The following is a 25,099-nucleotide window of genomic DNA, read 5'->3' on the forward strand; positions in this document are numbered from 1 at the left end:
GCCATCTCCCAGACACGCAAACTCCTTCACACCGGAATAGCCAAGGGAAGTTGAGAATTGAGCCAAATTCCGCCCAATCGAAAGCAGCCTGGGAGCGCCTGGGCGGAAAGATTAGAGGCCCTCTTACGGAGTACAGTTCTTACAGTTACCGCTTGTTACAAATATCGGCACCGTGAGCCGGTGGAATACGTAGACAGATCCTTCGTAGATAAATACTAGGTGTTGATGGCGCTGATTGCCGTCTTCTGACGGGCTTGACATGTCTCCGATCAGATTCTGAAGTCTTAATTAACTGCCCTGGATCTGATATCTAGCGGTCTGGTTACTCTAACTCAGGTACCCTCTCTGGTGGGGGCTCTATAATAGGTAGTTTAGAGGCACTTAGACAGTTTAGACAGGACGGACTTACGACAAAGTACCTGAAGACTCCTACTATCTACTACTCAGACAGATAATGACAGGCCGTTGGTGGCTATTTGGTAGCCATGACCCCTATTATGCTTCACTTGGCTTCACTTGGAGATAGGAGATAATTTCCTAGGTCACATGGATGGCCACAAATACTCTTGAGCCCCCAATCTCCGCACTCGGTGGTTCAATCCATGTAATAATCACTTATGATTTGATCATAGCTGAGGATGAACTACCTAGATAGAATCTTCTTATATGCTCCATATATATACCTATCAAAAGAGCTAAGATCAGGAACAGCATTGAAAACTACGGAGTACAAGCTTCTCCTCCATCTGATAATTTGTGAGCGGATGCTTGGAGTAGGGTACTGCGTGCATAAATACAATGGATACTTCTGACTGGCATGGGACGTAATGTAATGCAATTTCAATTCCACTTTGATCCACTAGGTAAAAGGTAGGGCTGAATCAGTCCACAAGGCCTGAGTCATGTGATGTACTACCTAATATGGTGATACAGTTTGTACGTCATGTGACATCACGTGTGGTGAGACCCTATTCCGGAAGCAGACGGCACTCTGGAGGATTGTAAAGGCAGTACGTAGGTAGGTAAGTAACTACTCAGATAAGGCCCATGATGTATACCAAGAAAGATAATAAGAGTGCTGTGAGGCTGCTGTAATAGCTGTAAGAGTGCTGTAAGTGGTATTGGTACCCCATATTCCGATCAGTTACTCCGGACCGCCAAGCTCTCCCCGACTTCAGCGACATCAGTTTGCGAATGGTCTAGAAAGATTGTCCGTTGATGAGGGTTTACTTGTCATCGCAATTCGAGGCTCGTACATACATACTTATCCCTGTTTCCTCTGTTTCCTTTCTCTTTCTCTTTCGAAGCGAATTTTATTTGTTTCAATAGACTTCTTATTGATTCGGTTCATTTCATCGCATCTAGCTTTATCCTTATCAATTGCTAGCTCACTGCATCAGACCCCTCCTGGAGCTCCGCTCCCGCTTCCGTCGCCTGTACTCCACATGAGCAAGATCGATCAAACGTTGATTTTCGGATAGCAGCGCTCTTCGGCTTGTTGCATCGAGTCAGCCCCCGTCCCATTGTCGATTGTCGCCAAAGAAGTCAAACGGATTCGTCTGGCGGCGGCGGCGGCGATCTAACCACTATGACGCGCACTTCTACACCTCCCACCCTACTCCAACTCCAAAGCGCAGACTCGGTATCATCTCAGGCTGCACTACTTCGCAGCCTGAAGAATGAAACAATTGGTCATGATCAGCGCAAAGAGATTTATGTCAAGCGGGGAATCATTCCGGTGCTCACCAAGGTTCTCACGTCACGGAAACTGAGCGGGAGGAGCGTTACGGCGACGGTCAAAGAATCGTCTGGCGTCAAGTCGGAGGAAGACGATGCTTGTCTACAGGCGATCATCATCCTTGGTAGTTTGGCTCAAGGTAAATTTCCAGTGATTCGTCCCAACAGCGCCAGTAGTGGTCACCATTACTGAGATCCTAAAACATCAGGCGGCCCAGCGTTCCTTGCGCCCATCCTCGCCAGCAATATCCTTCCAACCCTCCTGTCATTTTTGTCGTCTCCCAGCTGCCTTTCCTTCTTCTGCCTTCCCATTCTCCGAACACTCAATAGCATTGCAGATCGACTACCATTGCAGAGTCAGCAGAAACTGAACAAGGATACTCGTTTGGCCGAACTGCTCTTTTCCAAGGAGCATGTGGGGTGCTTGGCTCAGATCATCGGGCAAGATTATACATCTTATCAGGCACAGGCTTCCATTGAACTGGCTGCATCGTTGATTGGGAAGTTGTGCACCGAGGAGGCTCACAAGACTGTCCTGGCTGACTCGGGAGTGTTGGATGCTCTTGCTGTCAAGGTCGCCTCGTTTGTAGTCGCCCAGGGGTTCGTTCTGCCTGGCGCAGAAGAGCACGTCCAGGAGCCGGGCGCATTGGGATCCTTACCCCCTCCAGCACCTCCCAGTGCCAAGCTCGCTCCAATCCTTCGTGCGGTCACAGTGATTATCGAGCACTCCAAGTGGCGAGCCGAACATTTCCTTTCGTCGCCGGGTATTGTGACTGTTTTCCCCAAGCAGTTACCCGAATTCGCTCCCTCGGACATCAAAAAGGGCCCCTGGGGGTCAACATATTTCTCCGGTTCTGCCGTCCCCCGACATGCTGGGATTAGCCCCCTTGAGAGTCTGCTGCCATCAGTTCCATTATCTGCCTCGACAGCACCGGCGAATGCAGCCAATTTCCCACCTTTAGGTCACCAAGGGGCGCGCCGTCGCCCCAGCCACTCGTTCCCCACATCCTTCTCGCTTTTTGAGTCGACATCTTCCGACGACGATGAGAATTGCATTGTCCCCTGGCTGCTTTACATGGTTCGCGCGGAGAACGGCATGGTTCGCTTGATGGCAGCTCGCCTCATCACGGTCCTATTCCGTCTTGGCCTGGCGAAGAAACATCGCGTCTCCCTGCTTTCCTATCTGTTGATCCCGATCCTTATCCGAATGCTCGACAAAGACTATGAAATACCAGGCGATGACAGTGTCGAGTACGGTGGCTTGATTCCTGCCACCACGCGTGTTAAGGAGGAAGCCCCTGCAGTACTCGCAGCTCTGGTGATTGATGATCAGGAATTGCAAAAACACGCCGTCGATGGTGGCGCGATTAAGCGATTATCGCAATTGCTGAAGGAGACCTACAATCCGATTCACGAGAATGCCAAGCCAATGTGGCACCCAGACGCCGACGAATCTGCTCCAAATTCCGATACGCAGCCACTCGAATGTAGACTTGGACCACCTGGGTTCTCGCCGACTCATTGTCATGTCATGCGATATCGGGAGAATATTTTGAAGGCACTTGCAGCTCTTGTTCCTTTCAAGGATGAATATCGCAAGCTCGTGTGTGAGAATGGAGTGGTGCCATACATCATCGACTCTCTCAAGCCTTGCCCTAGCGAGCTGCCAGTAGACCCATCGACTCTCAAGAACACTGCCACGGATGGCAATCCCACTCCAACTCTCTTGGCCGCTTGTGGTGCTGCGCGAATGCTTACTCGTTCTGTGAGCGTCTTGAGAACAAGTCTGATCGATGCTGGTGTTGCAGCTCCTCTTTTTATTCTGATCCGTCATCCTGATATTGAAGTCCAAATTGCTGCGACGTCCGTAATTTGCAACCTGGCATTGGACTTTAGTCCCATGAAAGAGGTCAGTCCTTATCCCCTTAGGGCTGCGCTAGATTTCGAGTTGCAACTGACCCAAGTAGGCAATTATCTCAGCGGATATTCTCCCGGTCCTATGCGAGCACGCGCACTCGCCGAACACAAAACTTCGTATCGAGTCATTGTGGGCACTGAAACATGTGTCCTATAATTCTGCCAACGATGTTAAGATCAAGATTATTGACGGCCTTGGGCCTGGGTGGATCAAGCAGATTATTACGCAGGATCCTACAAGTGCCCTCGCGAAACGGGGAATGGAAGGCGACGTGGACAGTAGTGCGGCGGCGGGTATGAGCCGAGCCAATTCGGCCGGGGAACGAGTCGACCTTTTGAATCCGGTTGAGGATTCGCAAAGCCGGGGCGAAGATCTCAAAATGACCGACACTCTGCCTGCGTCCAAGATGAGCCTGGAGATGTTTCTGCCGGATGCGACCAGGCGCCGAAAGCTCGTGTTGAATGGAGATTTGGACCAGACTACACAGGCTCGACAGGATGATATCGCGGTGCAGGAGCAGACTTTCGACTTGCTGCGTAATCTTGTATGTGGGTCAGGAGCGTCGGAGATGATTGACCACCTCTTCAAGGAAATTGGGCAGGACCTCATCCTCGACGCGCTGGCGGACAAGCTTCGACCTCGCACCATCAATCTCCCACACCGTCGGGACTCCTCAGCCAGCCGTGCACTCAACATTCCGACCGAGATCCTCGTCTCGGTCACATTTGTCATCATCCATCTTGCCGCGAGCCTTCCATGGCATCGGCAAGTCCTGGTGTCGCACCCCACCCTTCTGCAACATCTCATGTGGTACTTTAACCACAGCCACCGAGACGTGCGTATCAACTGTGTCTGGGTAGTCATCAATCTGACATACGAAGACGACGCGAGCGATCACGATGGCTGTCGCGAGCGAGCCTTCAAGCTACGGTCCCTTGGCGTAATGGAGCGGTTGACGAGCCTCCTTGATGACCCTGACCTTGACGTGCGAGAACGCACGAAAACGGCAGAGCATTTGATCAGTTCTTTGACGCAAACATAGCGATTGTGTATTACCTGACTGTTTCGCTGCTACTGGTTTGCTGTAGCATGGGCATTACTAGGAGACTGGATACGGGGTCCTTGACATAGGTGGGCGTTGGAACGATTGTATAAAATGCATCATCTACAAAATGTATCGTCTTCAACGCAGCTGCTTGGCTTTGAATATAATATCAAGTTATCAACATATACCTCGGTCCTCTGTGTTTCTAATAATGATGCTTGCGTGGCTTATCTTATCGGTGGTGGGGATTCGATGATCCTACAACGTCATATCATCAGTTGACTTGTGGTCTTAATAAAACCCCTGGGGACCATGTCTACTACTCGAAACTGTTTGCTTTCCTCAGATAAAACAGTCTCATAACATGGCACCAGTACCTGCTTCAATTCTGCGTGCACTCTCTCTCCCCGACGCCTCCAAGGCCAGCCTGTCAACCGCAAACCTAGGCTCCGGCTTCACCAGCACGGGGGTGATTCGAGCCACCGTCCCCACCGCAGATGGAACCGGCGAGGAAGAGCGCCGGTACTTCGTCAAGACGTCCGCAGACGGCCAGGCCGCAGAGGAGATGTTCCGCGGCGAGTACGAGTCTCTCAATGCCATCACCGACTCGGTCCTGGGGTTCTGTCCTCGAGCACTAGCCTGGGGGCCGCTGGACGCGCAAGACAGCAAGGACAAGAGCAAGAGCTTCTTTCTCGCGACTGAGTTCCTCGAGTTAGGTGCTGGTGTTGGCGGCCGGCGGACGGGCGAGTCTCTCGCGCAGCGGCTGGGCAAGTTACACTCTACGCCTGCGCCGGCGGACCCGGAGACGGGCAGGCGGCGGTTTGGGTTCCCCGTAGCGACGTTCTGCGGGGACACGAAGCAGCCGAATCGATGGCGGGATTCGTGGGCGGAATTCTACGCGCAGGAGCGGCTGCTGACGGTGCTGGAGACGTCGGAGAAGCGGAATGGGAAGGATGCGGGGTTGCGGGAGATGGTGGAGCGGACGGTGCGCAGTGTGGTGCCGGCGCTGCTGAGGGATGGACATCTGGGGTATGACCGGGAAGGGAACGGGGAGGGGATTACGCCGGTGGTGGTGCATGGGGATCTGTGGAGTGGGAATGCGGACCTGGGACGGATAGTGGGCAGTGGGCGCAAGGAGGACGAGGAGGTGGGCGTGGTGGTGTATGATCCGTCGGCATGCTATGCCCACAGCGAGTATGAGCTGGGGATCATGAAGATGTTTGGGGGGTTTGGGCCGGCGTTCTTCGAGGCGTATCATCGCATTGTGCCTAAGACCGAGCCGGTGGAGGAGTATGAGGACCGCGTGAGGTTGTATGAGCTGTAAGTGTGTCTTGTCTGCGTTATACGAGAGCCTTTGCTGACTTGGAAGGTATCATCACCTGAACCATCATGCCATCTTCGGGGCTGGATATCGATCGGGTGCTGTATCGATTATGCAGAAGCTGCTTAAGAAATACGGCGATTAGTTGCCCTTGGTTTATCATTTTAGATTCTAGGAATATATTAGACTAGAGATATCTGATGAGATTCATGATTATCCATCAAGCATCTTTGAGCTATCCCGATTATTTATCTGCAGGTGGTTGATTTACTGATACTTGGCCATTTTGAAGATTCTCCCCATCTGCAACGACGAATAAGGACAAAAACACGAGTAAATCTTGATATGCAACAGTTGTCTCGTTATGGCATCATATCTGAGTCAGCAGATCTCCATCACAGAATCAACGAATATAAAGCCTAAAGCCGTGTCCCTGTCCCAAACCCTGCCACAAGTCTCTGATTGATCTGGAAATACTAGGAACTTGCTGGAAGTTTATCAAGTCACTACGATGCCTTCCGTTCCGGACGCCGAGCTCTACCCCGAAGCCAGCGGACCAGCAAAAGCGCTGGTCGACAGGCATCAGGCGGAGCAGCCTTTGAAGCTCTATGCGGGCTGGTTTTGTCCGTGAGTTCTTTGACCGTTCTATTTTCACTGTAAAGACGCTAAACATCAACAGGTTCGGTACGCACCTGCGTGGAACACGCGATTCTTAAATTGCCAGCTAACCTTTACAGTCCAACGTGTCTGGCTTGCTCTGGAAGAGAAGCAGATCCCATACCAATACATCGAGGTCAATCCCTATCACAAGCCACAATCACTTCTGTCGCTGAACCCGCGCGGGTTAGTCCCCACGCTCGCTTGTCCTACGGGACAGAGCGACGGAAATGGCCTCAAGCTCAAGCCACTCTACGAGTCGAACATCATCCTAGAGTACCTCGAAGAAGCTTATCCCGATCATCAGCCGCGTCTACTTCCTGGAGACCCCTACGAAAAAGCCTGCGCGAAAGTCTGGATGGATTTTGTAACGACCCGGGTGATTCCCGCGTTCCATCGCTTCCTGCAGTACCAGCCTCAGTCCAAGGACGAGGACGTGGCTACTGAGACTGACAAGGTCCGCCAGGAGTTTCTGGCTTGTCTGAAGGAGTGGACCAAGGAGATGCATCCCGAGGGGCCATTTTTCTTAGGGGATCAGATTTCAATGCCTGACCTTGTGCTGGGCCCTTGGGCCGTGCGCCTGTGGGTGTTTGATGAGTTCAAGATAGGCGGACTTGGGATTCCTGCTGAGGGTCAGGGGGGAGAGGATGAGCCTGTCTGGCAGCGGTGGAGGACATGGCTCCGTGCTGTAGAAGACAGACGGAGTATAAGGGACACAACTAGTGAGAAGGACCATTACCTTCCCATCTATCAGCGCTATGCGGACAATACTGCCCAGAGTGAGCTGGCAAAGGCTACAAGAGCTGGAAGAGGGGTGCCATGATTCCAAGCACTTGAGTAGTATTTGATTTTATATGCATTCCCAACATGTTGACAATGACAACACGCGCTCTCATTGTTCTCGGCAAGAAATTAAACACAGATACTAGGCTCCATTTGATCATAATACGGAGCTACATTCGTGAAACTACAAACAATAGCGGAATAATATCTGACCCGTCTCACGTGACACTCCGCCAATCATGCGCGGCCAAAGATTCAATCGCATCCATCGCGCATCATCCTAGGTCCCCGTACATTTACCAATTTAACATTCTCTACCTGGCAAGACAAGAAGATTCTTCCGCCAGCACCACAGGATGGCTTCGGAGAAGAAGGATGACTCGACACAGCCGGCTGGAGCCGAACCCTCTCTGCCGGAACCTCCTGCCATCCATCCATCCTTCATCCAGGTAGCCAAGCCGTATATCTTTGAACAGACGATTCAGAAATGTATCGCGGCCATGGGCGTCAATCCTCTGCGCGAGGAAGCTCTACGCTTGCAGGGGGTGACATGGATCGACAACGTGCGCCGAGTGCTCTATCTGTACGTCTGAATGCTTGAATTGCAAATGAACATCACTAGATCAAGAACTATTGCTGACTCGACAGGCCTATTCGTACCTTCAACACTGCTGTTGTCTATTATCATAAATTTCGTCTTCTTCACCCCGACACAGAGTATAATTATATGGTAGTCGCACCATGCGTTAATCTGCAGTGTAACTAAGCTGACTTGACTGGTAGGATGCCGCTGCGGCTGCTCTATTCACGGCATGCAAGATCGAGGACACCCTTAAGAAGTCCCGGGAGATTGTATGCGCTGCGTACAACCTGAAGCTCCCTCCATCAGAGCACATGTCTCCTGACAATCCCGTGAGTCCCCATCGTCTCTCTGGCAACCAGGGCAGACTAACATACTTCTCAAGGTTTTCGAAGCGCATGCTCGAGGTATCATCGGCCTCGAGAGGCTCATGCTCGAAGCGTCTGGCTTCGATTTCCGCACCCGTCATCCGCAGAGGACTTTGATCAAACTAGCCAGACACTATGGCCTGTCGCCGAAATCCGAGGTTTCCAATCTCGCCTACCGCATCTCGCAGGATCTCTATCGAACATTTGCCCCCATTAAGCAGACCACCTCTACCATGGCCTTTTGCTCTCTCGAACTCGCTGGCCGCCTGCTGGATCAGCGTCTGGAGCCCGTGGAGCAGGGGTCAGATTACGAGCAATGGAGGACGAGCCGCGAAGAAGTAATGGGTGGGTCTCCTGCCTTTTCTCAAGTCTATAGACAACAACAAACTCTAACAAAACCAGAAACTCTCTTTGACCTGCTCGAGTTATACACACACAACCGCAGCTCGACGACCGTCGGCCCGCATTTCCCACCTGATCGATTCCTCACAGTCCGCATCCCGCTGAACAAAGAAGCAGAGGCCCAGAGATTACCCCGGTACACGCACTGGGTCGAAGACAGCAGAGATTCCAAGCCTACAAACGGCGCCAGAGACGGCAGGGACCGCCCCGCGCCAAAAAATAGAGAGAGATATAGAGACAGGGGAGCCGCAGCCGCACCCGCGGTGCACCCGCTCACGCCTGTCGCTGCGAACGGGGAGAGACCCAAGGCCGGGGAACGAGGCCGGGACGGCGCCGTGCGCTTCATGCTGGATTCGGAGTGCGCAGAGGCCGAGAAGGCGCGCGTCGCTGAGTACTTCAAGATCGAGATGGAGGAGTACGAAGTGGAGGAATGAATTGTCTTCTGGGACAAGAAACCACGAGACCACCCTACGCAGGCGACATACCCGCTACTGTTGGGCACCCTCCTCAGAGGATCGACAGCTGGGTTCGAAGCAATCGGGCAGCTGCGCCGGCACGCTGGCGGCGATGGATCTGTTAGCCCGCCTGCCGCAGGATTCATGATTCCAGCGGAACACAGCTCGCTTAGTGAGGAGAGCTCAACACGACGTGGATATAGCTGCGCTCTGAATGCATAGCGTCATGCTTTGAGCGACGAGCTGGGCGCCGCTGTTGAGTCCCCAATGTCGAGGAACATCCAGATACTTCTTGACGATGTATCTACCGACGGAACCTCGCAAGTGATGCTTCAAGAGGCGTACGTCATATCACGATACAATCGCTGCAGAATAATAGCTACCTGCTACCTCGCACATTCTGTTGCATTACATGTCAAAACGACAAATCTTTTTAGGTAGATAAGTACCTAAACACTCGCGTGAGAGCTATATATGATGGGACTTCACACAGTGCATCGAGCGCTTAGCCAATCCACCTCTAGGCAGACGTAAGAGGATGTAAAGCAAAAAGAATATGAATCCAGGCTGACCAACGTGTCTTTGCCCGGCTGAGTCAGGCACCCGACCGTCCTTTCCTGACTTGTATACACCAACAACCCAATGCGTTGACAAGAAATTACACTGAGAAAATAGAAAGATTAAAAAGAGGATGCATAGAAGCCGAACATGTTCATCAAGGGCCCCAGGCACGAAAAAGGAGATGGTCATTAGCGAGTCATTTTCAACGGCGTTTCAACTCGCCGTTAAGGCAATCCAGTATCTGTATGATTTGTGAGCAGGTGGACCTTTCGTACCAAAAACAATTGAACATACCGTCTCAGAAACGGTTCCCTGGTTGTAGAGGTATTTGCCCAAACCGCGAACCACTTCGAACTGCTCCTCCACTGTGAGGCCGTTGATGGCAGCCTCGATGATATCCCCCACACTGGCCTTGTATACTGCAATGAAGCTGTGGTAATACATGTAGGCGAAGAAGCCCATGATGAACTGGCAGTCCATGCGGTCGGTGATACCACCGTGGCCCGGAATGGATTCACCGAAGTCCTTGATCTTGAAGGTGCGCTTGAGGCCCGATGCGAAGAAACCACCAAAAGGCGCAATGAGAGAGGCAAAGGTGGCAAACACCAGGATGTGGAACTGCATAGGCTCAACATAGAAGGTCTTGGCCAAGCCAGTCCATTCCGGGAGAGAATAGGGCTGAGGCACAAAGACAGGGTTAGGGTTGCATTGCAGTCCAGTCAGGACGTTAGCTCCCAAGTCGTTGACCGGGCAGATAAAGTACTTGTAGCGGATCAGGATGTTGGTCATAAAATAGCCGAAAATAATGGTGCAAATCCATGCACCGAGGAAACCCTCAACAGTCTTCTTGGGCGACAACTGGATCAGTTGAGTGCGACCAAAAGTGATACCACACACGTAGGCGAAGATGTCGTTTGTAATGACGAGGGAGGCCGGGAGGAAGAACCAGATCATGCCCTCGAAGACATTGTTCATGACAAAGTGCGCTTGGACAACGATCAGGTACAGTGCCATATGCGTCCAGGCAAACTGGGTGAATTGAAAACGGTAGTGACCTTTTTGCAGCGATGCGACAAAGAAGACGAATCCTGAATGTGGACAGTATCAGCGGCTGTCCGATCTTGTAGAGTAAGCGATCAAACTCACCCATAACATAGAGCGTAAAGCTGATAAAACGATGGTGAGTTGCCAGAGGAAGCAATCCCTTCTCAACTAGGAGGATATGCTTGAAATAGTAGATCACGCTTTCTCCATACAAAAAGTACATGGTGGTTGCCAGGAAATACCAGTTGAGCGACTTGGTAAAGCGGATGTTCTTCTCCCTGCTGGGTACATTCGCAATGGCAATGACTTCCTTGAACGAAATGATCTGGACTGCCGTGACGATGCCGATGATGTAAATGTGGCCCGAAAACATGGCAATGAAGAAGAGGGAAATCATCACAAACGTCCATATTGTCCGAGTGATGAATGTCTGCTTCTTCTTCTCATATTCGGACAGTTGAGGCTGTTCCTGTTTCTGTACGAGTATGTCAGCCTTCCATTGCCAAATGATCAAACCGATTCTCCTGTCTTAGGGCCTCACCTCTTCGGGAATCGTTGCGGGTTTGGAGACATTGCCATTCTTCGACGGGCTCCCAGGGTCGGAGGCCACATCACTAGCATCTGAGATGCTCATCCGACGGTTTTCAGATCCGTTGCTTCCTCGGTGTTGAAACCGGACGTTCCGGCGTGACTTTGACATGGTCAAGCAAGGGTGTAATGCAACAAAGAAAAGGAAGAAACCGCTTTCTCAGGGCTACTACGCGCGGGGAGCAGGTGAGATCGCGGGGAAATCTCAGGGAACCTGAGACTGGGGTCTGAAGAGACGAAATGGGGCCCGAACAGGGGGTGAAAGATGGAGAATCGGGCCAAAAAAGAATCCTTGGGGACACGGCAAGTGAGGATGATTATTGGGAGCGATCGTCGTGTTGATTACTAGTAAATTTTCATGTGAAGTAGGGACCGAAAGCGGTCGGGTAAAGGAGACGCGAGACGATGCAAGAAGAGCTCTATGGGAACCGCAGAGCAAAGAATTCCAGAACTAAATCGTCGGCATTCAACCTGGGGATCATCAATCTGATGGTAGGAGGATGATCAAGCAGAAGAGAATTGATTAAGAGAGTAAGATAGAGAACAGGATGAAGATGAGGCACAACTTCCCGTGACTCGGCACTACGTCAGGCCTTCGTCCGTTTCTCTTCCGTTGGTTCCTGGGAGAAAACAGAACTCTTCTTTTTTCTGGGTAACCAAATAAAACACAGCAAAACAAACATATTCGTTCTCTTTCTCAAGAATACTCGAGCAGATCATTTTTGATTCATGGCGACCTCGCGTAGTGGGTTATGGAAGACAAGGATGATGACTTCTTCTCGGATGATGGCCTCGAGGATCTGCCTCCCAGTACATTATTGCAGCTAGAGCAGAACGCGTATCTAGCTACACAGGCGCAAAAACCAGCGCAACCAGAAGCTTCTATCTACACTGCTCCTACTTCTCATGCGCAAGTCAATCAACAATTTCCGGTCGCAGAATCCCAATCAACACCTATCAATGCTACGTTGAAACCACCTGCGCGTCTACACACGGGTCTGACGAACGATTACGATTCTCTGGATGTGGGTGAATTGGATGCGGAAGTGCTCGACGATGATTCTGGATTTCCTGTTGCCCTGGATCACCCGCCTGCTTCGGCAGGACAGGCTGTTCCTCTCCGCAACGAGTCCGCCTTAGAGCCTATGGACATCGAAGAAGGACTGGAGAACCCGTATCAAGCCAATATTTACGAGTCTTACAATGCGCTTGAGGAGAAGGTATCTGTTGTGGAAGCATCTACAATGCCAGGCTTTTGGCTAATGTGACTTGCAGTTGCGCTTAGAAGATGAACGACTCAAACAGATGACGGAAGAGCTGGCCGCCGCCAAATCGATGGCCGAGACAAAAGCGGGAGAAATCGCCATCATCCGAGCGAACCAAGCGAAACTGGTCGAGAACTATGATCGACAATTGGCTGCTTTGCGCAAGGCCATGGCGGAGGAGACAGCCAAGCATAAGGAGGAGGTAGAGGCAGCTCGAGCCGAAGGCAAACTGCTGGCCACAGAAAATGCGTTTCTCAAACAAGACCTAGCCGAAGAAACCATGCGAATCAACAATACGAAGGCAAAGAGCAGGGCGGAGGACAAAGCGCCGCCCGTAACGCCCAAGAAGACAAGAGTACTACCTTTTCGCGATGGATTTGACGATGATGAAATCATGGCGATTTCGCCGAGCAAGTCCGCGAAATCGAAGCGGACGACCCCCACGGGGCCTGGAAAGAAGAAAAGGAAGCTCGATCCTGGCAGTCCGACACCTCTGCCACTAAGTCAGCCGGCAGAGCTTGTAGCTGAGCCGCCTGAGGACTTATTGGAGGATGCGATGATGGATGATGTGATGGTCGACGAGCCAGTCCCGCGCAAAGAGGACCGGAATGCAGAACTCATGAAATCCATTCTCAACCACAAAACGTATCCCAACGAGGAATGCGATATCGAGGTATTATCGCAAATGGCGTTTCCCTCGGAACCGCGACGGAAGCTGTCTACGATCGTCCTGGAGGAGACAGCAAGATTACACTCGGGCAACTATGTGGTGGAATATGCGCAAGTCATCGCGTCGCTATGGTCCCGGGCCCTAAAAGAAAAGTTCTTCAAGCCGGTGCCGATGTTCATGGAGATTACCCACCACCTGTTAGCATTGGATGCACCGTCGTGTGTCCCAGACATGATCGACCATCTTGTGCCAGTGCTACAAGAGTCGGGAGATATCAACGGAATTCCTCGTTTCAGAAACTCGCCCGTGTCGCGTCAGAACCTCGGCCAGGTACGGCAAACGCCGCTGTCCCAACTTGAAGCCCTTGTGGATTCGACTGAAGCGCTAAGCCTGTTGTACCGCATGGCGTATCTCTGTATACACATGGAGCGGACGATGGAGAGGTTCTGGCGGCACATGCGCTACGACTTCGTCTTGATGATGCTGAATTGCTCACAACCCATTCGAGACATCACCTTAATGCTGAATCTGCTTTCAACGAGCATCCGAGCGCGGTCCTTTGGATCGGTCCAGGAGACCCAGCAAGATCAGCTTGCCAACGAGAATTACATTGTTGACCGTGTGGCCAACCTCTTAAGTGAGACACCACAGCCGGATGAAGGGCAGCCTCCTTATACAGCGGCGGACATCTGCAGCATGCGCTTGCAGGCAATGCATTTTCTCACATCGGTAGCTTTTAATCCAGTTGCACCGGCCAGTGAGCACGGGAGCTCCATCATTGCACAGCACCCAACGGTGCTCGCGCGGATGATACGAGCCATGCATGACGAACTGGATGCACTCTACACGTATCCGCCGGAGCGAGATCTCCATGCGACCATGGTCAACGGCCTCATGCGCTTGGTCTACGGAGTAATCCGTCGTCACAAGAACGTGGATCTGCAATCGAAATTGTGTCGAGTCGCTGGTGGGAAGCAAAAGTTTCTAGTGGTGTTGACACGGTTGGCGTTCAGCGAAGGACCGATACTCGAGGGCGGCATCGACGACGAGACGGTGGAGATGGCCCATGAGATCCTCGATGATGCCGTCACCCCTCAGGAAGCAGAAGCGCTCTTGGAGGCATTCCCGAGTGCAAAGCGAGATGATTAACATGACTTATGTGTATAATGATGAACCCGCATATGATATGAGGACAATAATAATAAAATAATGCGAAGTATGCCTCGTGATGTGTAGGAGTGCTGGGTACATACAGAATAACGTAGTCACAGGGAAAGGATACCGAAGACCCAACTGAAAAGCAACAGCAACGTGGCTACAAGCGCATGTAGATACATAGAAAGCTATTACATGGAATAAGAGTTGTTACAAGGGTTTTACTAAATGTAATACATCGACTATGTACGAAACCAACTCTGAACTCTCTTCTCCATACCCCCGCGCAAGGCGAAGAAATGATGAAAAGAGAAAGATGATCCACCACAGAGTGGAAAGTGCCAAAGAATACGCCTGTCAATGACCCGAAGGCCGTTGAACGGATTGTTCCGCCGCGCTGTGCAATGCAGGGACCAATCCGTGGTGGACCGCCTTCTTGATCGCAGCCACCCAAACAAGGTAAGTATGAAGAAAAGAAAGAAGAAAAAAAACCAAAGGATGGAGGGGGAAGCGGCAATATATAAGTTTCTGTGGGTCCAGGGTCTGGCGCTAGTACTACGCGAGGTGTTTTCAGCCAATCGCACGGCAGGTGCTGACGGTGTCTTTTTGCCTGATGGCTGAGGCAGGGACTTTGCATCACGTGCCTGATGTGAAGTTTTGGGTCTCATTCCGCTCATCGTTGATACTGAAGGAGGATTCGTTGCAGGTCAATTCCAACGGACACTCGCCATCATGAGGAACAGGGCTACTACGCCGTTGAGCAAGGCGGTATGTTATTCCTAGTCATCGATATTACCACGATACCTAGACCCCCTTTATCGCGTGACAAAACTCCTAACGGAGCTTGATACCAGAAAATCCGACAATCATGGAGCAAATATAATTTGTTCAACCTGAGTCGATTTCGCGCCCCTCCGACCGCAAACCGCACCTTCTTCCAACAGAAATGGACTGCCAAGTCCGTTGCCCGAGCATACCATGGCGAACAGGTCCGCGAAAGCCAATGGTCTCGGATGTTCACCCGCCGCATCCGCAGCGTCGTGCCCATGAGCCCAGAGAAATTGGCCAGTGATGATGGTTCTGCAATGTCCGCCGGTCGAGGAGCAGGCCTGGAATCCGAAGCGAACGGCGATGGCACAGCCGGGGCCCAGGACCAGACTTCCTTGACACCCTATACACAGATGACTTTTGCTCCTCTCGAGCGTCGGCTGGATGTTGCCATCTTCCGGGCGATGTTCGCCAGCAGTACTCGGCAGGCCCGGCAGTTTGTTGTACATGGTGCGGTGACGGTTAATGGCAAGAAGGTATGCTTCCTTGGTCTAGTGATCTCGTCTTGCCGGATCTGGCCGCTGACACTGTTACTGAAATAGATGAGATACCCCGGTTACCTCCTGAATCCTGGCGATCTTTTCCAGGTTGAACCGGAGCGCGTCATGTATGCTACCGGTGCCCCCAAGGACAAGTTTGAACGTCGAGAATCCCGCGTCGCCAGGAGAAAGGCGGCAGAGTCGAACGAGGGCGAAACAGAGGAGGCTGCGGCTGCGGAGACGGAGAACAAGGAGGATGAGTCGGAGACAACAGAAGCACAGGATCAGCAAAAGGATGACCCGAAGGAAACATTGAAGAAACTGCTCACTCAGGCCAAGACGATCATGTCCAACAGCAAAGACGTTCTCCCCGCCAAGCGCAAGCAGGAACTGCGCGGCTTTCAGAAGGCCGTCCGTAGAGTGCTGTCTCGTTCCGAATCGAGCACCGTCTTGACCGATAACCTCGAGTCTCAGTTCTCCGAGCTCATCACCTTGCTGAAGGCCAAGAAAGCCGAGAAGAAGGAAGACAATGAGTCAGAGAAGACATCTTCCACGCCCGCAGAGCAGACCTCGACCACCACGTCCGAATCAACAGACGCTACCACTACTACTACCGCGACATCTGCTGCGGAGAACAAGCCTAGCGACAAGCTTTCCGAAGCTTTCCAGAAGGCGGCTCAGAACCCCGAGGAAGAGGTGGACACGTCAGAGCTCACGGAGGAGGAATTCGAAGTGCTTCGGCGGGCGCTGATTCAGATGCGCGATAATCCGATCGACCACAGCAAGCCCTACGCTACCCCTTGGCGGCCGCGCGACTACATGAGCGCTTTCGCCTTCATCCCCCGATACCTCGAGGTCAACCACAACATCTGCGCGGCCGTGTACCTACGGCACCCCGTGGCGCGGCCAGGCCGCACAGAGGTGCCAACACCCTTCAACGAGAATATCAGCACAGCTGCGTTCGCCTGGTATCTCCGGAGACGTTAGACGGATGGGCTAGTGATACATTTCCTCTTTGGCTTTACCTTGTATTCTATCTTCTGCTGGCATATTCCATCATCTTGTATTACTGGGTCTCTGGTGTGATTTCCTGCTTGTTACGGTGCTCATAGATGTATCTGCCTTGTGGTTCCCGGGAAGGGTGAGCAAAAGTGTCATGTTGCAATTGGTGTGGGAAGCTGCTTTACCTGGATGAGCCACATCTGTACAATCAATATCCCTAACATTGTACATGCATCAATCAAACTTTCCTCAATATAGAGCATCGTGCGCATTTGTTGAGTCCATTATTTGCTTGCAAACATGCATGAAAAGAGGTTTCTCGTAATAATACAAGTATTCTATTTTGGCGGGGATGAAAATTACCGTACCCAAGGACCAGCTCCCCAAATGAAAGTAGAAACTCTCTTGTTCCCAACGCAAAATTTGCAAAAGCAACCGGTCATTTTTCATAATCATCTCTTTATCATATCATATCTCCATCGCATTTATCCAGTGTCTATCACAGAGGGACAACTACCACAAACGGGAGCCCATTAAGCCCCATTGTCACCCAGATCAAAGCTCCTCTCCTGCGCCTGGGTCCCCTCTGGCCCAACCAGCCATCAATCATGTCAATGTATCCCTGGCATGGGACGACAGGCTCCAACGCTCATCATCACCAACATACAGGAACTGCAGCGACCGGCCCTCGAATCGACCACACGGCTCCGTCGTCGTCGCCCTCGTCGTTCCAGATGCCTCAGCTCCGGTGGCTGCCGTCCATGATGTCGCGGTCCCAGCAGAACACCCTGCCTACCATCTCGTCGAATCTGCGAATGGGCCAGAACTCGCACCACCAGCCTGTATCCGTGGTCGTCGAGGCGAGACCCCCTCCGCCGGACTCCAGCGAAGGGTCCGAGAGTGATCGCTCCGACAGCGCTGTGCGAGACGGCACGGGGCCGGACGGGCTGGGGGATCCGGATTATGCGCCGTCACCGGGGGATATGGGGGCCGGCGGGGTGCAGAATGGGGTGTCTGGGGTTGGAGGCGCGGCGGGGACTGGTGGAGGGGTTGCAGGGGGCAGCAATGGTCACGGCCTTGTGGCGGGTAGAGTGCTCGTCGACGAGGATCTGGACGGCACAGCGGGGGGAGGAGACACGCCGCGAAAGCACGGGAAACGACTGACGACTAAGGAGGAGGTATCGCTGTTTGACATCTGCAACAGACACGCGGCGGAGTTTGGCCAGCGCAGCAACCTGTGCAAGTGGTGGAAGACGGTCACGGAGGAGTTCACGCGCGACCAGGGGCATCCGTACTCGTGGCACTCGGTGCGTCGCAAGGTGGAGATCGTCACCAAGCAGCGCATGAAGTTCCTCGAGGAGCAGCGCGAGAAGGGCGGCACCGACGCCGACGACCTGTCGAATCCGCGGTGGCGCGCGGCTGTCGACGCCTGGATCCCGACGTGGCAGCGGTGGGAGGAGGCCGAGGCGCGGCGCATTGAAAGGCGCGATTTGCGTGCTCGCAAGTCCCGCAAGAGGAAGGACAGGTCGTTTGACCTGTGGGATGGGAATTCCGATGGCTGGCGGCCTTCTGCCACTCCGGTCGTGGAGAACCGATTCCAGGCTCCGGGTCAGTCTCAGGGTCCGGGTCAGTCTCAACAAGCGCAGCCACCTTCCGTCTCCCCTGCATCCCCGCCGGTTCCCACTGCTTCTACTGGAGTTGGAGCTGGAGCGACCCCCGTCCAGAACACCGTCCGCCTGCCTCCAGGGTTTGACTCAATGTTCGCAAGCCAGACACCCCAGCCAAACCGGGCGACCCCGGCGGCGGCAGGATGGTCGTACCCACAAGCATCAGCGACTACTCACGCCCCATCCGCCCTGGAAAGCAGCATGATGACCGCTGTATTGGAGACTCTGGGAAAACTGAACAGACACCTCGACGCAGTCAGCGCCGACCCTCGCTCCTCCCCTCTTGTTGCCTCTTTGGCTACGAATGGGTCGATCGCTCGGGAGAACGGGATCTCGCACGATGGCGCTGTGGACGGTGCTCCGGGCTCAATGTCCTCGGCTTTCATCAGCCAACTGAAGGATGAGCTCCGGCAGGAGATGCAGGATGAGCTGCGGCGTGAGCTGGAGAAAGACCGCGCCTCCTTGGAGGAGAAACTAGATTCCGTGCAACGGACCCAGGAAATGATCCTTGAGATGTTGCGACAGGAGCCCAGTTGATGTTTCTTCCTTTTATGCTTGATTTGTTCTTTTTCAGTCGCTATCTTCATTCGATTATGATACCCTTACGAGACGAACCGTCGATATGTGTTAACAGCGGACCTCCCAAGCCTTTTATCAAGGTCTCCAATTGTAGATTTCTGACGCTACGGGAGAAATACAATGCAAAACATAAACTATAATACCGGGCTAAATTACATATACTAGACGTGCTGTAGGGGGGTGGTTCATATGACTCTGCCAATTTCCGAGTTTACAACTTTTTTCTCCAACTCCTGCTTGCCAGACATCGAAAGCGAAGAGTTTAGTAGTAGAAGGTCTCGTCGACAGTGCGGCCTCTCATCCAGCGGGGCTCACTGCCGCGAACATAGATGTCCTCGAACAGAATGCGGGGGTTGTTCTCGGGGGCGGGCATCTGCTCGGCAATGGCAACCTCCTCGTCGACGTGGCTACGGGCAGACTTGTCCAAAGCCTTGAGCTCCTCCTCGGTCATGACGTTCCAGTCAAGGATCTTCTGCTTGAGACCGGCAATGGGGTCGTTGGTGCTGCGCATGCGCTGGATCTCCTCACGGCTACGGTAGGTGGTACCGGGGTCGGACATGGAGTGGCCACCGTACCGGTAGGTGACGTACTCGAAGACCAGGGGACCGTTGCCGGCGATGGTGTACTCTCTGGCGTACTGAACGGCAGCCTTGGTGGCAAGGACATCCATACCGTTGACCTTGATACCAGGGATGTACTGACCACGCTTGTAGTAGTCGGTCAAGGCGGAGGAACGAGCGGCGGAGGTACCCATACCATACTTGTTGTCTATAAATTGTCAGGTTTGAACCGCCAGTAGCTGGCATCGAAGATCAACTTACTCTCACAACCGAAGATGGCAGGAAGCTTCCACAGCTTGGCCATGTTGAAAGCCTCAAAGACCTGACCCTGATTGGAGGCACCGTCACCGTACAGAACAATGCTGGTAGCCTTCTCCTCGTTGTACTGCTGGGCGAAAGCGAGTCCGGCACCAACGGGAACCTGAGCACCGACGATACCGTTACCACCGAAGAAGTTGGGGGCGAACATGTGCATCGAACCACCCTTTCCGTAGGCGATACCTTCACGGCGACCGAGCAGCTCTCCGATGATCGAACGGACGGTACCACCGCGCATCAGAGCATAACCGTGGCAACGGTAGGCAGTGATAACCTTGTCGTCGCGGGTGATGGCGTGTTCGATACCGGTAGCAACAGCTTCCTGTCCGATAGATAAGTGGCAGAAACCTCTGATCTTCTTTTCCTTGTACAGACGGTCGGCGGCCATTTCCATGCGCCTAGACAAAGCAAGAACCGTCAAAGGTTAGATACGAGTGGCGTAGCAACATAAACTCCTCTCCGCTCAGTCCATACCTGGTCACAACCATATCATAGTACATCTGCTTCAACTCTTTCTTGGTGACCTCGAGGTCATATGGAGGAGGGTCGATCTCGTATGTCTCGAAGCTCTCATCGGAGAGTCTGACTGTGAAGGGCTTGTCATCCTCCTATACACAGACACCCATCCCGTCAGCATGAGACCCTCCGAATCGGGACTTTTAGGGCGTCTCAACAAACCTGCGGAATATTTTCAGCATGCGATGAGGCGGCATCGGTGGTGACAGAGCGGCGAGCAAGAGGAGCAAAAGCCTGACGCCTCAGAGGCGCAGCCTGACGGGCCCACGCAGCTCGGAATAGCATGATGGGAGGTCGAGAAGTCCAATTGATATGGAGGAGGAGAGATAGAGGGAGATGAGGAGATCTTCTTGCCCTGTTATCTTCAACGCCGGAGATGTTGGGATTTGGGAACAAACTTCCCCTGCGACTAGGCGGAATTCGGCAGGCGGATTACTTAAGCCACGCTTCCATTCGGGGAGCGCCGGTGTAGTCGCTGCAAACAGCGCAAACAAGCTTATGCTACTATGTACTCCGTAGCAAGTCTGAGTTGACCAAGAAGATTGTAGGCCATCTCCGATGTAAACCAAACCTATGACTTTTTACCATTGTATTGAAAGGGGAAGACTGTCAGCGGGGCTGACGTTGCAGGTGCTCGGAGCAGATTCGGCCGGCGTGTGTTGCAAAGGCAAAGGCAAAGATTTGACTGCCCGGACGCGCCTCGTCCACTCAGGACCGTGAAAGTAGTCGCATGAAACACTAATATACATAGCTGTCTACTGTACAATATGATTTGGTCATCCAGGAGTAAGTGAATCAAGCTAGGCGCACAGCTTGCTGCCAATGAACCTCGCAAGCTCATGCGCGACTGTCGCCTCAACGTCCGCGCCGAGACGGTCCGTAAGTAGCTGGTCCCATTGGCTCAACTGGATCTCGTGAAGCTTCCGTCCATTCAATACTTCATGCACTCGGCGTGCTTGCTCGGATGCCACGTCTGAATCAGATGAGACCGAAATTTCGCTCTCAACGATCGCACCGTGTTTGAAGCGCAGGAATACTCGGCTCTAGATGATCGGTCAGCGAGTGCAAGCGACCAACCCAGTAACAGTAAGATCTTACTGAGGGAGGCAGCGACTCTGGCAATGTGGGTCTTTGGCGCGGATCCTCCTCGAAAGGGAACGTGGAAAAGGTGAACTGCGGTGTCTGAGTGTATTTCCACTCCAACGACTGGTTGAAGATCATACGTCAGTAATAGTCTGATATACTATGTGCATTCGTCTTACACAAAGCTCGTCAATGCCCTTTCTAATCTCCAGCTCTCCATATCCTTCCTGCGCTCCTACAACACCGGCCACCCAGTCGGCTCCAGCGTACAGCTCAGGCTCGTTGGCGTGAGCACGTTGCGCCCGGCGGACAGCGTCAGGACTGACCTGATACAGTCGAGCAAATTGCTCCATAATGCCCTCTATCACCGCTTGTATCGAGAAGGGAGCAAACGCATTCTCAAAGGCGGTCGAGACATTGGTCACTGGGGATCGCACACTCTCCACGCCTTTGGCCTTTATATAGTCACGGGCAGGCGAACGTAGGAAGAAACCCAGATCGTTGATATTGGGGGAATCTAACAAGCAAGTTCCATGATGTAGAGCTCGGTGCCTTGTTAATTTGAATGCTGAACCGGAGATTTTCCGAGGCAGAGATGCGCCAGGCCCTTCCTGCTCGCTTGTCCCGGAGGTCATGACGATGTCATGTCGGTCATTAACACTGGTGTTGGTCGCCCCAATATTGTGTAGGGCCTGTACAACCATCTCCGCATGTTTGTTGCGAGTAAAAGTGGTCCGCGGTGAAATCACACTGTAATTCAGATTCCCCAGGTCATGAAATACAGCTCCTCCACCGGATCTGCGTCGAACCAGTAGTACGTCTTCACTCTCGTTGTCCCCTTTTCCAATTTCCACGCGGTCATTGTAAAGTGCTTCGAGATTGGTCTCGAGCCACGGGTTCTGATTGCGTCCGATGACAACGCATGGTCGATTGACGTACAAGAAGAGAATACTGCTGTCGACTGGCGCATGCTCCAGCAAGAAATGCTCGATGGACAGATTCACATATGGATCGGATGATAGCGACTGGTAAATCTGGTGTCGGGAGGACTGACGGCTCGCTAGCTGCGCAAAATGGTCGGTGGATAATGCGGAGTTATATCGTACGGCACCTCCATAAGGGCTGCTACCGCTCCGTCTAGGAGCCAAAGCCGACGTCAGCAGGCATTGTCCTCGCAGCAGACGACGCATTGAGGAACGACGAGGTTCAGGCACAGAGTGAGCATGGTTGAACTGTTCGAAATTCGGACTCCATGGCGGAGATCAGATGGAGACTATGTAACGTATGGTAAGATGGCGGTCTCCGAGCCTCAGGTGAAAAATAGCAGCTGGGTATTGTAATGTAAGATCTTGTTGATGAAAGATATCTCCGATCGCCGGCGCACTAAACCCAGATAAGCAACACCGATGACTGTTGTTAAAAAGTCCCGCTTCATCTCTTTTGCGGCCTCGAACAAAGGGCTGACACAGCAGTCAGATTAACGCTGAATATACATTTCACGGCTATACCTGGTCTCAATTGTGAGGACTCTGTATTTAGTTTGATTCGGTCCGGCCATCGTTGTCGGCTGACGGTTCGTTGGTAAGCATTGCATGATTCTCCCTTGCGAATAGCCCCACCAACAATAACGTGAGTCAAAAAGCAGAAGCATATACAGAAACAGAAGACCATTTCGAAATGTCGACGTGGGGAGAATACTTCCGGGTCACCACGTATGTTGTCCTCATTTGATTTTGCCAGAGTCACACCTCTAACCTGTCTTCGCTCGCAGCTATGGTGAATCCCATTGCCGCTCTGTCGGCTGCATCGTCGATGGCTGCCCTCCGGGCATGGAGCTTACAGAGGAAGACATCCAACCCCAGATGACCCGAAGACGTCCCGGGCAGAGTGCTCTGACGACGCCTCGAAATGAAAAAGACCGAGTAGAGATCCAGTCTGGAACGGAGTTTGGCATCACCCTGGGTACCCCGATTGGAATGATGGTGCGCAACGAGGATCAGAGACCCAAGGACTACGGTGGCAGCACAATGGATCTCTACCCTCGTCCCAGTCACGCTGATTACACTTATCTGGAGAAATACGGTGTCAAGGCGAGCAGCGGTGGTGGCCGGAGTAGTGCCCGCGAGACCATCGGTCAGTTTTGAGCAACACCCACCGAACAGACGAGTCGCTGTTTGCTAACTACTTCATCTTTTCAGGCCGTGTCGCCGCAGGAGCCATTGCGGAGAAGTACCTACGCCTGTCGCATGGTGTTGAAATTGTCGCCTTTGTCTCCTCCGTTGGCAACGAACACCTCTTCCCCCCGACCCCCGAGCACCCTTCTCCATCGACCAACCCAGAGTTCCTGAAGCTCATCGAGACCATCGACCGTAAGACTGTCGATACCTTCGTCCCCACTCGCTGCCCGAACGAGGAGGCCGCGGCGCGCATGACAAAAGTGATCGAGACTTTCCGGGACAACCAAGATAGCATCGGCGGCACCGTCACCTGCGTGATTCGCAACGTCCCCGTCGGCCTGGGCGAGCCTTGCTTCGACAAGCTCGAGGCCAAGCTTGCGCACGCCATGCTCAGCATCCCCGCCACCAAGGGCTTCGAGATCGGCTCGGGCTTCGGTGGCTGCGAGGTCCCCGGCTCCATCCACAACGACCCCTTCACCGTCTCCGAGGTCCAGACCCGCACCGGCAGCACACAGCGCCTGACCACCAAAACCAACAACTCCGGCGGCATCCAGGGCGGTATCTCCAACGGCGCCCCCATCTACTTCCGCGTTGCCTTCAAGCCCCCCGCCACCATCGGCCAGGCTCAGACCACCGCCTCCTACGGCTTCGAGGAGGGCATCCTCGAGGCCAAGGGCCGCCACGACCCCTGCGTCACCCCGCGTGCCGTCCCCATCGTCGAGGCCATGTCCGCCCTCGTCGTCATGGATGCGCTCATGGCCCAGTATGCCCGCGAGAGCGCAAAGAATCTGCTGCCCCCGCTGCCCAGCACCCTCCCTACCAAACCGACTCTCGGCTCCAGCGGTGCTCCCGCCTCTTCATAGACCTGTTTCTCCTAGAACTTTATATCATAGTTTTCAAAATTTGTTGCGGATAACATCTTCTTTCGGGCTTTTCAATATGCACCTGATGAGTACTTGCATCGTTTCCACCTCAACTCGCGCCGCATTCAACCCGGCTGTTCTAGAGCTTTCCCCTAACCTACTGCTGAGAACGATTTCTACTTCTTTAACGTGATTTACCCCTGACTCATTGTCTTTAAACAGAATTATCCAAATATCCAAAACAACAAGTGCTTTCTATTTACTTCTGTCTTCCAACGTACAGCGCACAAGGAATTGGAATATCCCAATCTCACACCTCCGTCTGTCATATGCCCACAAAAACCAGTCACATTGAGAATCCCGCCCAGAAGCGAAGAGAAGAAAGAGAAAAGGTCGTGACTTCGTGCTTCATAGCATAGTCCGTATCCGTTCATCAGACACAACCCGGCTGTAGAAAAGAACACGCTCAAAACAGGTC

The 25,099-nt window shown here is 52.9% G+C and overlaps 11 protein-coding genes across 11 annotated transcripts, besides 1 other annotated feature; 8 read left to right on the forward strand and 3 right to left on the reverse strand.

Annotated features, from left to right (window-relative positions):
• Positions 1–1,588: 1,588 nt before the first annotated feature.
• On the forward strand, positions 1,589–4,697 carry NFIA_017650 (armadillo repeat protein; the record flags this gene model as incomplete). Its single annotated transcript, XM_001264960.1, has 3 exons — positions 1,589–1,877; positions 1,947–3,646; positions 3,705–4,697. The coding sequence occupies 3 exons, from the start codon at positions 1,589–1,591 to the stop codon at positions 4,695–4,697; spliced, it is 2,982 nt and encodes a 993-aa protein (XP_001264961.1).
• A 367-nt stretch (positions 4,698–5,064) lies between these two features.
• On the forward strand, positions 5,065–6,166 carry NFIA_017660 (putative fructosamine-3-kinase; the record flags this gene model as incomplete). The annotated part of the gene is made up of 2 exons (XM_001264961.1): positions 5,065–6,020; positions 6,070–6,166. The coding sequence occupies 2 exons, from the start codon at positions 5,065–5,067 to the stop codon at positions 6,164–6,166; spliced, it is 1,053 nt and encodes a 350-aa protein (XP_001264962.1).
• Positions 6,167–6,532: 366 nt separating this feature from the next.
• On the forward strand, positions 6,533–7,501 carry NFIA_017670 (uncharacterized protein; the record flags this gene model as incomplete). The annotated part of the gene is made up of 3 exons (XM_001264962.1): positions 6,533–6,648; positions 6,701–6,705; positions 6,759–7,501. 3 exons carry the CDS (start codon positions 6,533–6,535, stop codon positions 7,499–7,501), a joined length of 864 nt encoding a protein of 287 aa, XP_001264963.1.
• Positions 7,502–7,817: 316 nt separating this feature from the next.
• NFIA_017680 (putative cyclin) lies at positions 7,818–9,245 on the forward strand (the record flags this gene model as incomplete). Its single annotated transcript, XM_001264963.1, has 5 exons — positions 7,818–8,044; positions 8,110–8,191; positions 8,245–8,373; positions 8,427–8,754; positions 8,812–9,245. 5 exons carry the CDS (start codon positions 7,818–7,820, stop codon positions 9,243–9,245), a joined length of 1,200 nt encoding a protein of 399 aa, XP_001264964.1.
• Positions 9,246–10,029: 784 nt separating this feature from the next.
• Positions 10,030–11,571, reverse strand: cds1 (phosphatidate cytidylyltransferase; the record flags this gene model as incomplete). The annotated part of the gene is made up of 4 exons (XM_001264964.1): positions 10,030–10,068; positions 10,122–10,915; positions 10,974–11,346; positions 11,413–11,571. The coding sequence occupies 4 exons, from the start codon at positions 11,569–11,571 to the stop codon at positions 10,030–10,032; spliced, it is 1,365 nt and encodes a 454-aa protein (XP_001264965.1).
• Positions 11,572–12,211: 640 nt separating this feature from the next.
• Positions 12,212–14,543, forward strand: NFIA_017700 (putative DNA repair protein Rad26; the record flags this gene model as incomplete). Its single annotated transcript, XM_001264965.1, has 2 exons — positions 12,212–12,679; positions 12,735–14,543. The coding sequence occupies 2 exons, from the start codon at positions 12,212–12,214 to the stop codon at positions 14,541–14,543; spliced, it is 2,277 nt and encodes a 758-aa protein (XP_001264966.1).
• Positions 14,544–15,281: 738 nt separating this feature from the next.
• Positions 15,282–16,843, forward strand: NFIA_017710 (mitochondrial 37S ribosomal protein uS4m; the record flags this gene model as incomplete). The annotated part of the gene is made up of 3 exons (XM_001264966.1): positions 15,282–15,317; positions 15,404–15,853; positions 15,920–16,843. 3 exons carry the CDS (start codon positions 15,282–15,284, stop codon positions 16,841–16,843), a joined length of 1,410 nt encoding a protein of 469 aa, XP_001264967.1.
• A 623-nt stretch (positions 16,844–17,466) lies between these two features.
• Positions 17,467–19,062, forward strand: NFIA_017720 (uncharacterized protein; the record flags this gene model as incomplete). The annotated part of the gene is made up of 1 exon (XM_001264967.1): positions 17,467–19,062. One exon carries the CDS (start codon positions 17,467–17,469, stop codon positions 19,060–19,062), a length of 1,596 nt encoding a protein of 531 aa, XP_001264968.1.
• Positions 18,457–18,493: a microsatellite.
• Positions 19,063–19,366: 304 nt separating the features above from the next.
• Positions 19,367–20,783, reverse strand: NFIA_017730 (pyruvate dehydrogenase (acetyl-transferring) subunit E1 alpha; the record flags this gene model as incomplete). The annotated part of the gene is made up of 4 exons (XM_001264968.1): positions 19,367–19,872; positions 19,926–20,380; positions 20,457–20,590; positions 20,661–20,783. 4 exons carry the CDS (start codon positions 20,781–20,783, stop codon positions 19,367–19,369), a joined length of 1,218 nt encoding a protein of 405 aa, XP_001264969.1.
• A 515-nt stretch (positions 20,784–21,298) lies between these two features.
• NFIA_017740 (putative lipoate--protein ligase) lies at positions 21,299–22,771 on the reverse strand (the record flags this gene model as incomplete). The annotated part of the gene is made up of 3 exons (XM_001264969.1): positions 21,299–21,541; positions 21,597–21,704; positions 21,761–22,771. The coding sequence occupies 3 exons, from the start codon at positions 22,769–22,771 to the stop codon at positions 21,299–21,301; spliced, it is 1,362 nt and encodes a 453-aa protein (XP_001264970.1).
• A 487-nt stretch (positions 22,772–23,258) lies between these two features.
• NFIA_017750 (bifunctional chorismate synthase/riboflavin reductase [NAD(P)H] ARO2) lies at positions 23,259–24,621 on the forward strand (the record flags this gene model as incomplete). Its single annotated transcript, XM_001264970.1, has 3 exons — positions 23,259–23,293; positions 23,353–23,714; positions 23,780–24,621. 3 exons carry the CDS (start codon positions 23,259–23,261, stop codon positions 24,619–24,621), a joined length of 1,239 nt encoding a protein of 412 aa, XP_001264971.1.
• Positions 24,622–25,099: the final 478 nt, after the last annotated feature.

This window comes from Aspergillus fischeri, genomic scaffold (assembly GCF_000149645.3).
Source record: "Aspergillus fischeri NRRL 181 1099437636249 genomic scaffold, whole genome shotgun sequence".
NCBI lineage: Eukaryota > Fungi > Ascomycota > Eurotiomycetes > Eurotiales > Aspergillaceae > Aspergillus > Aspergillus fischeri.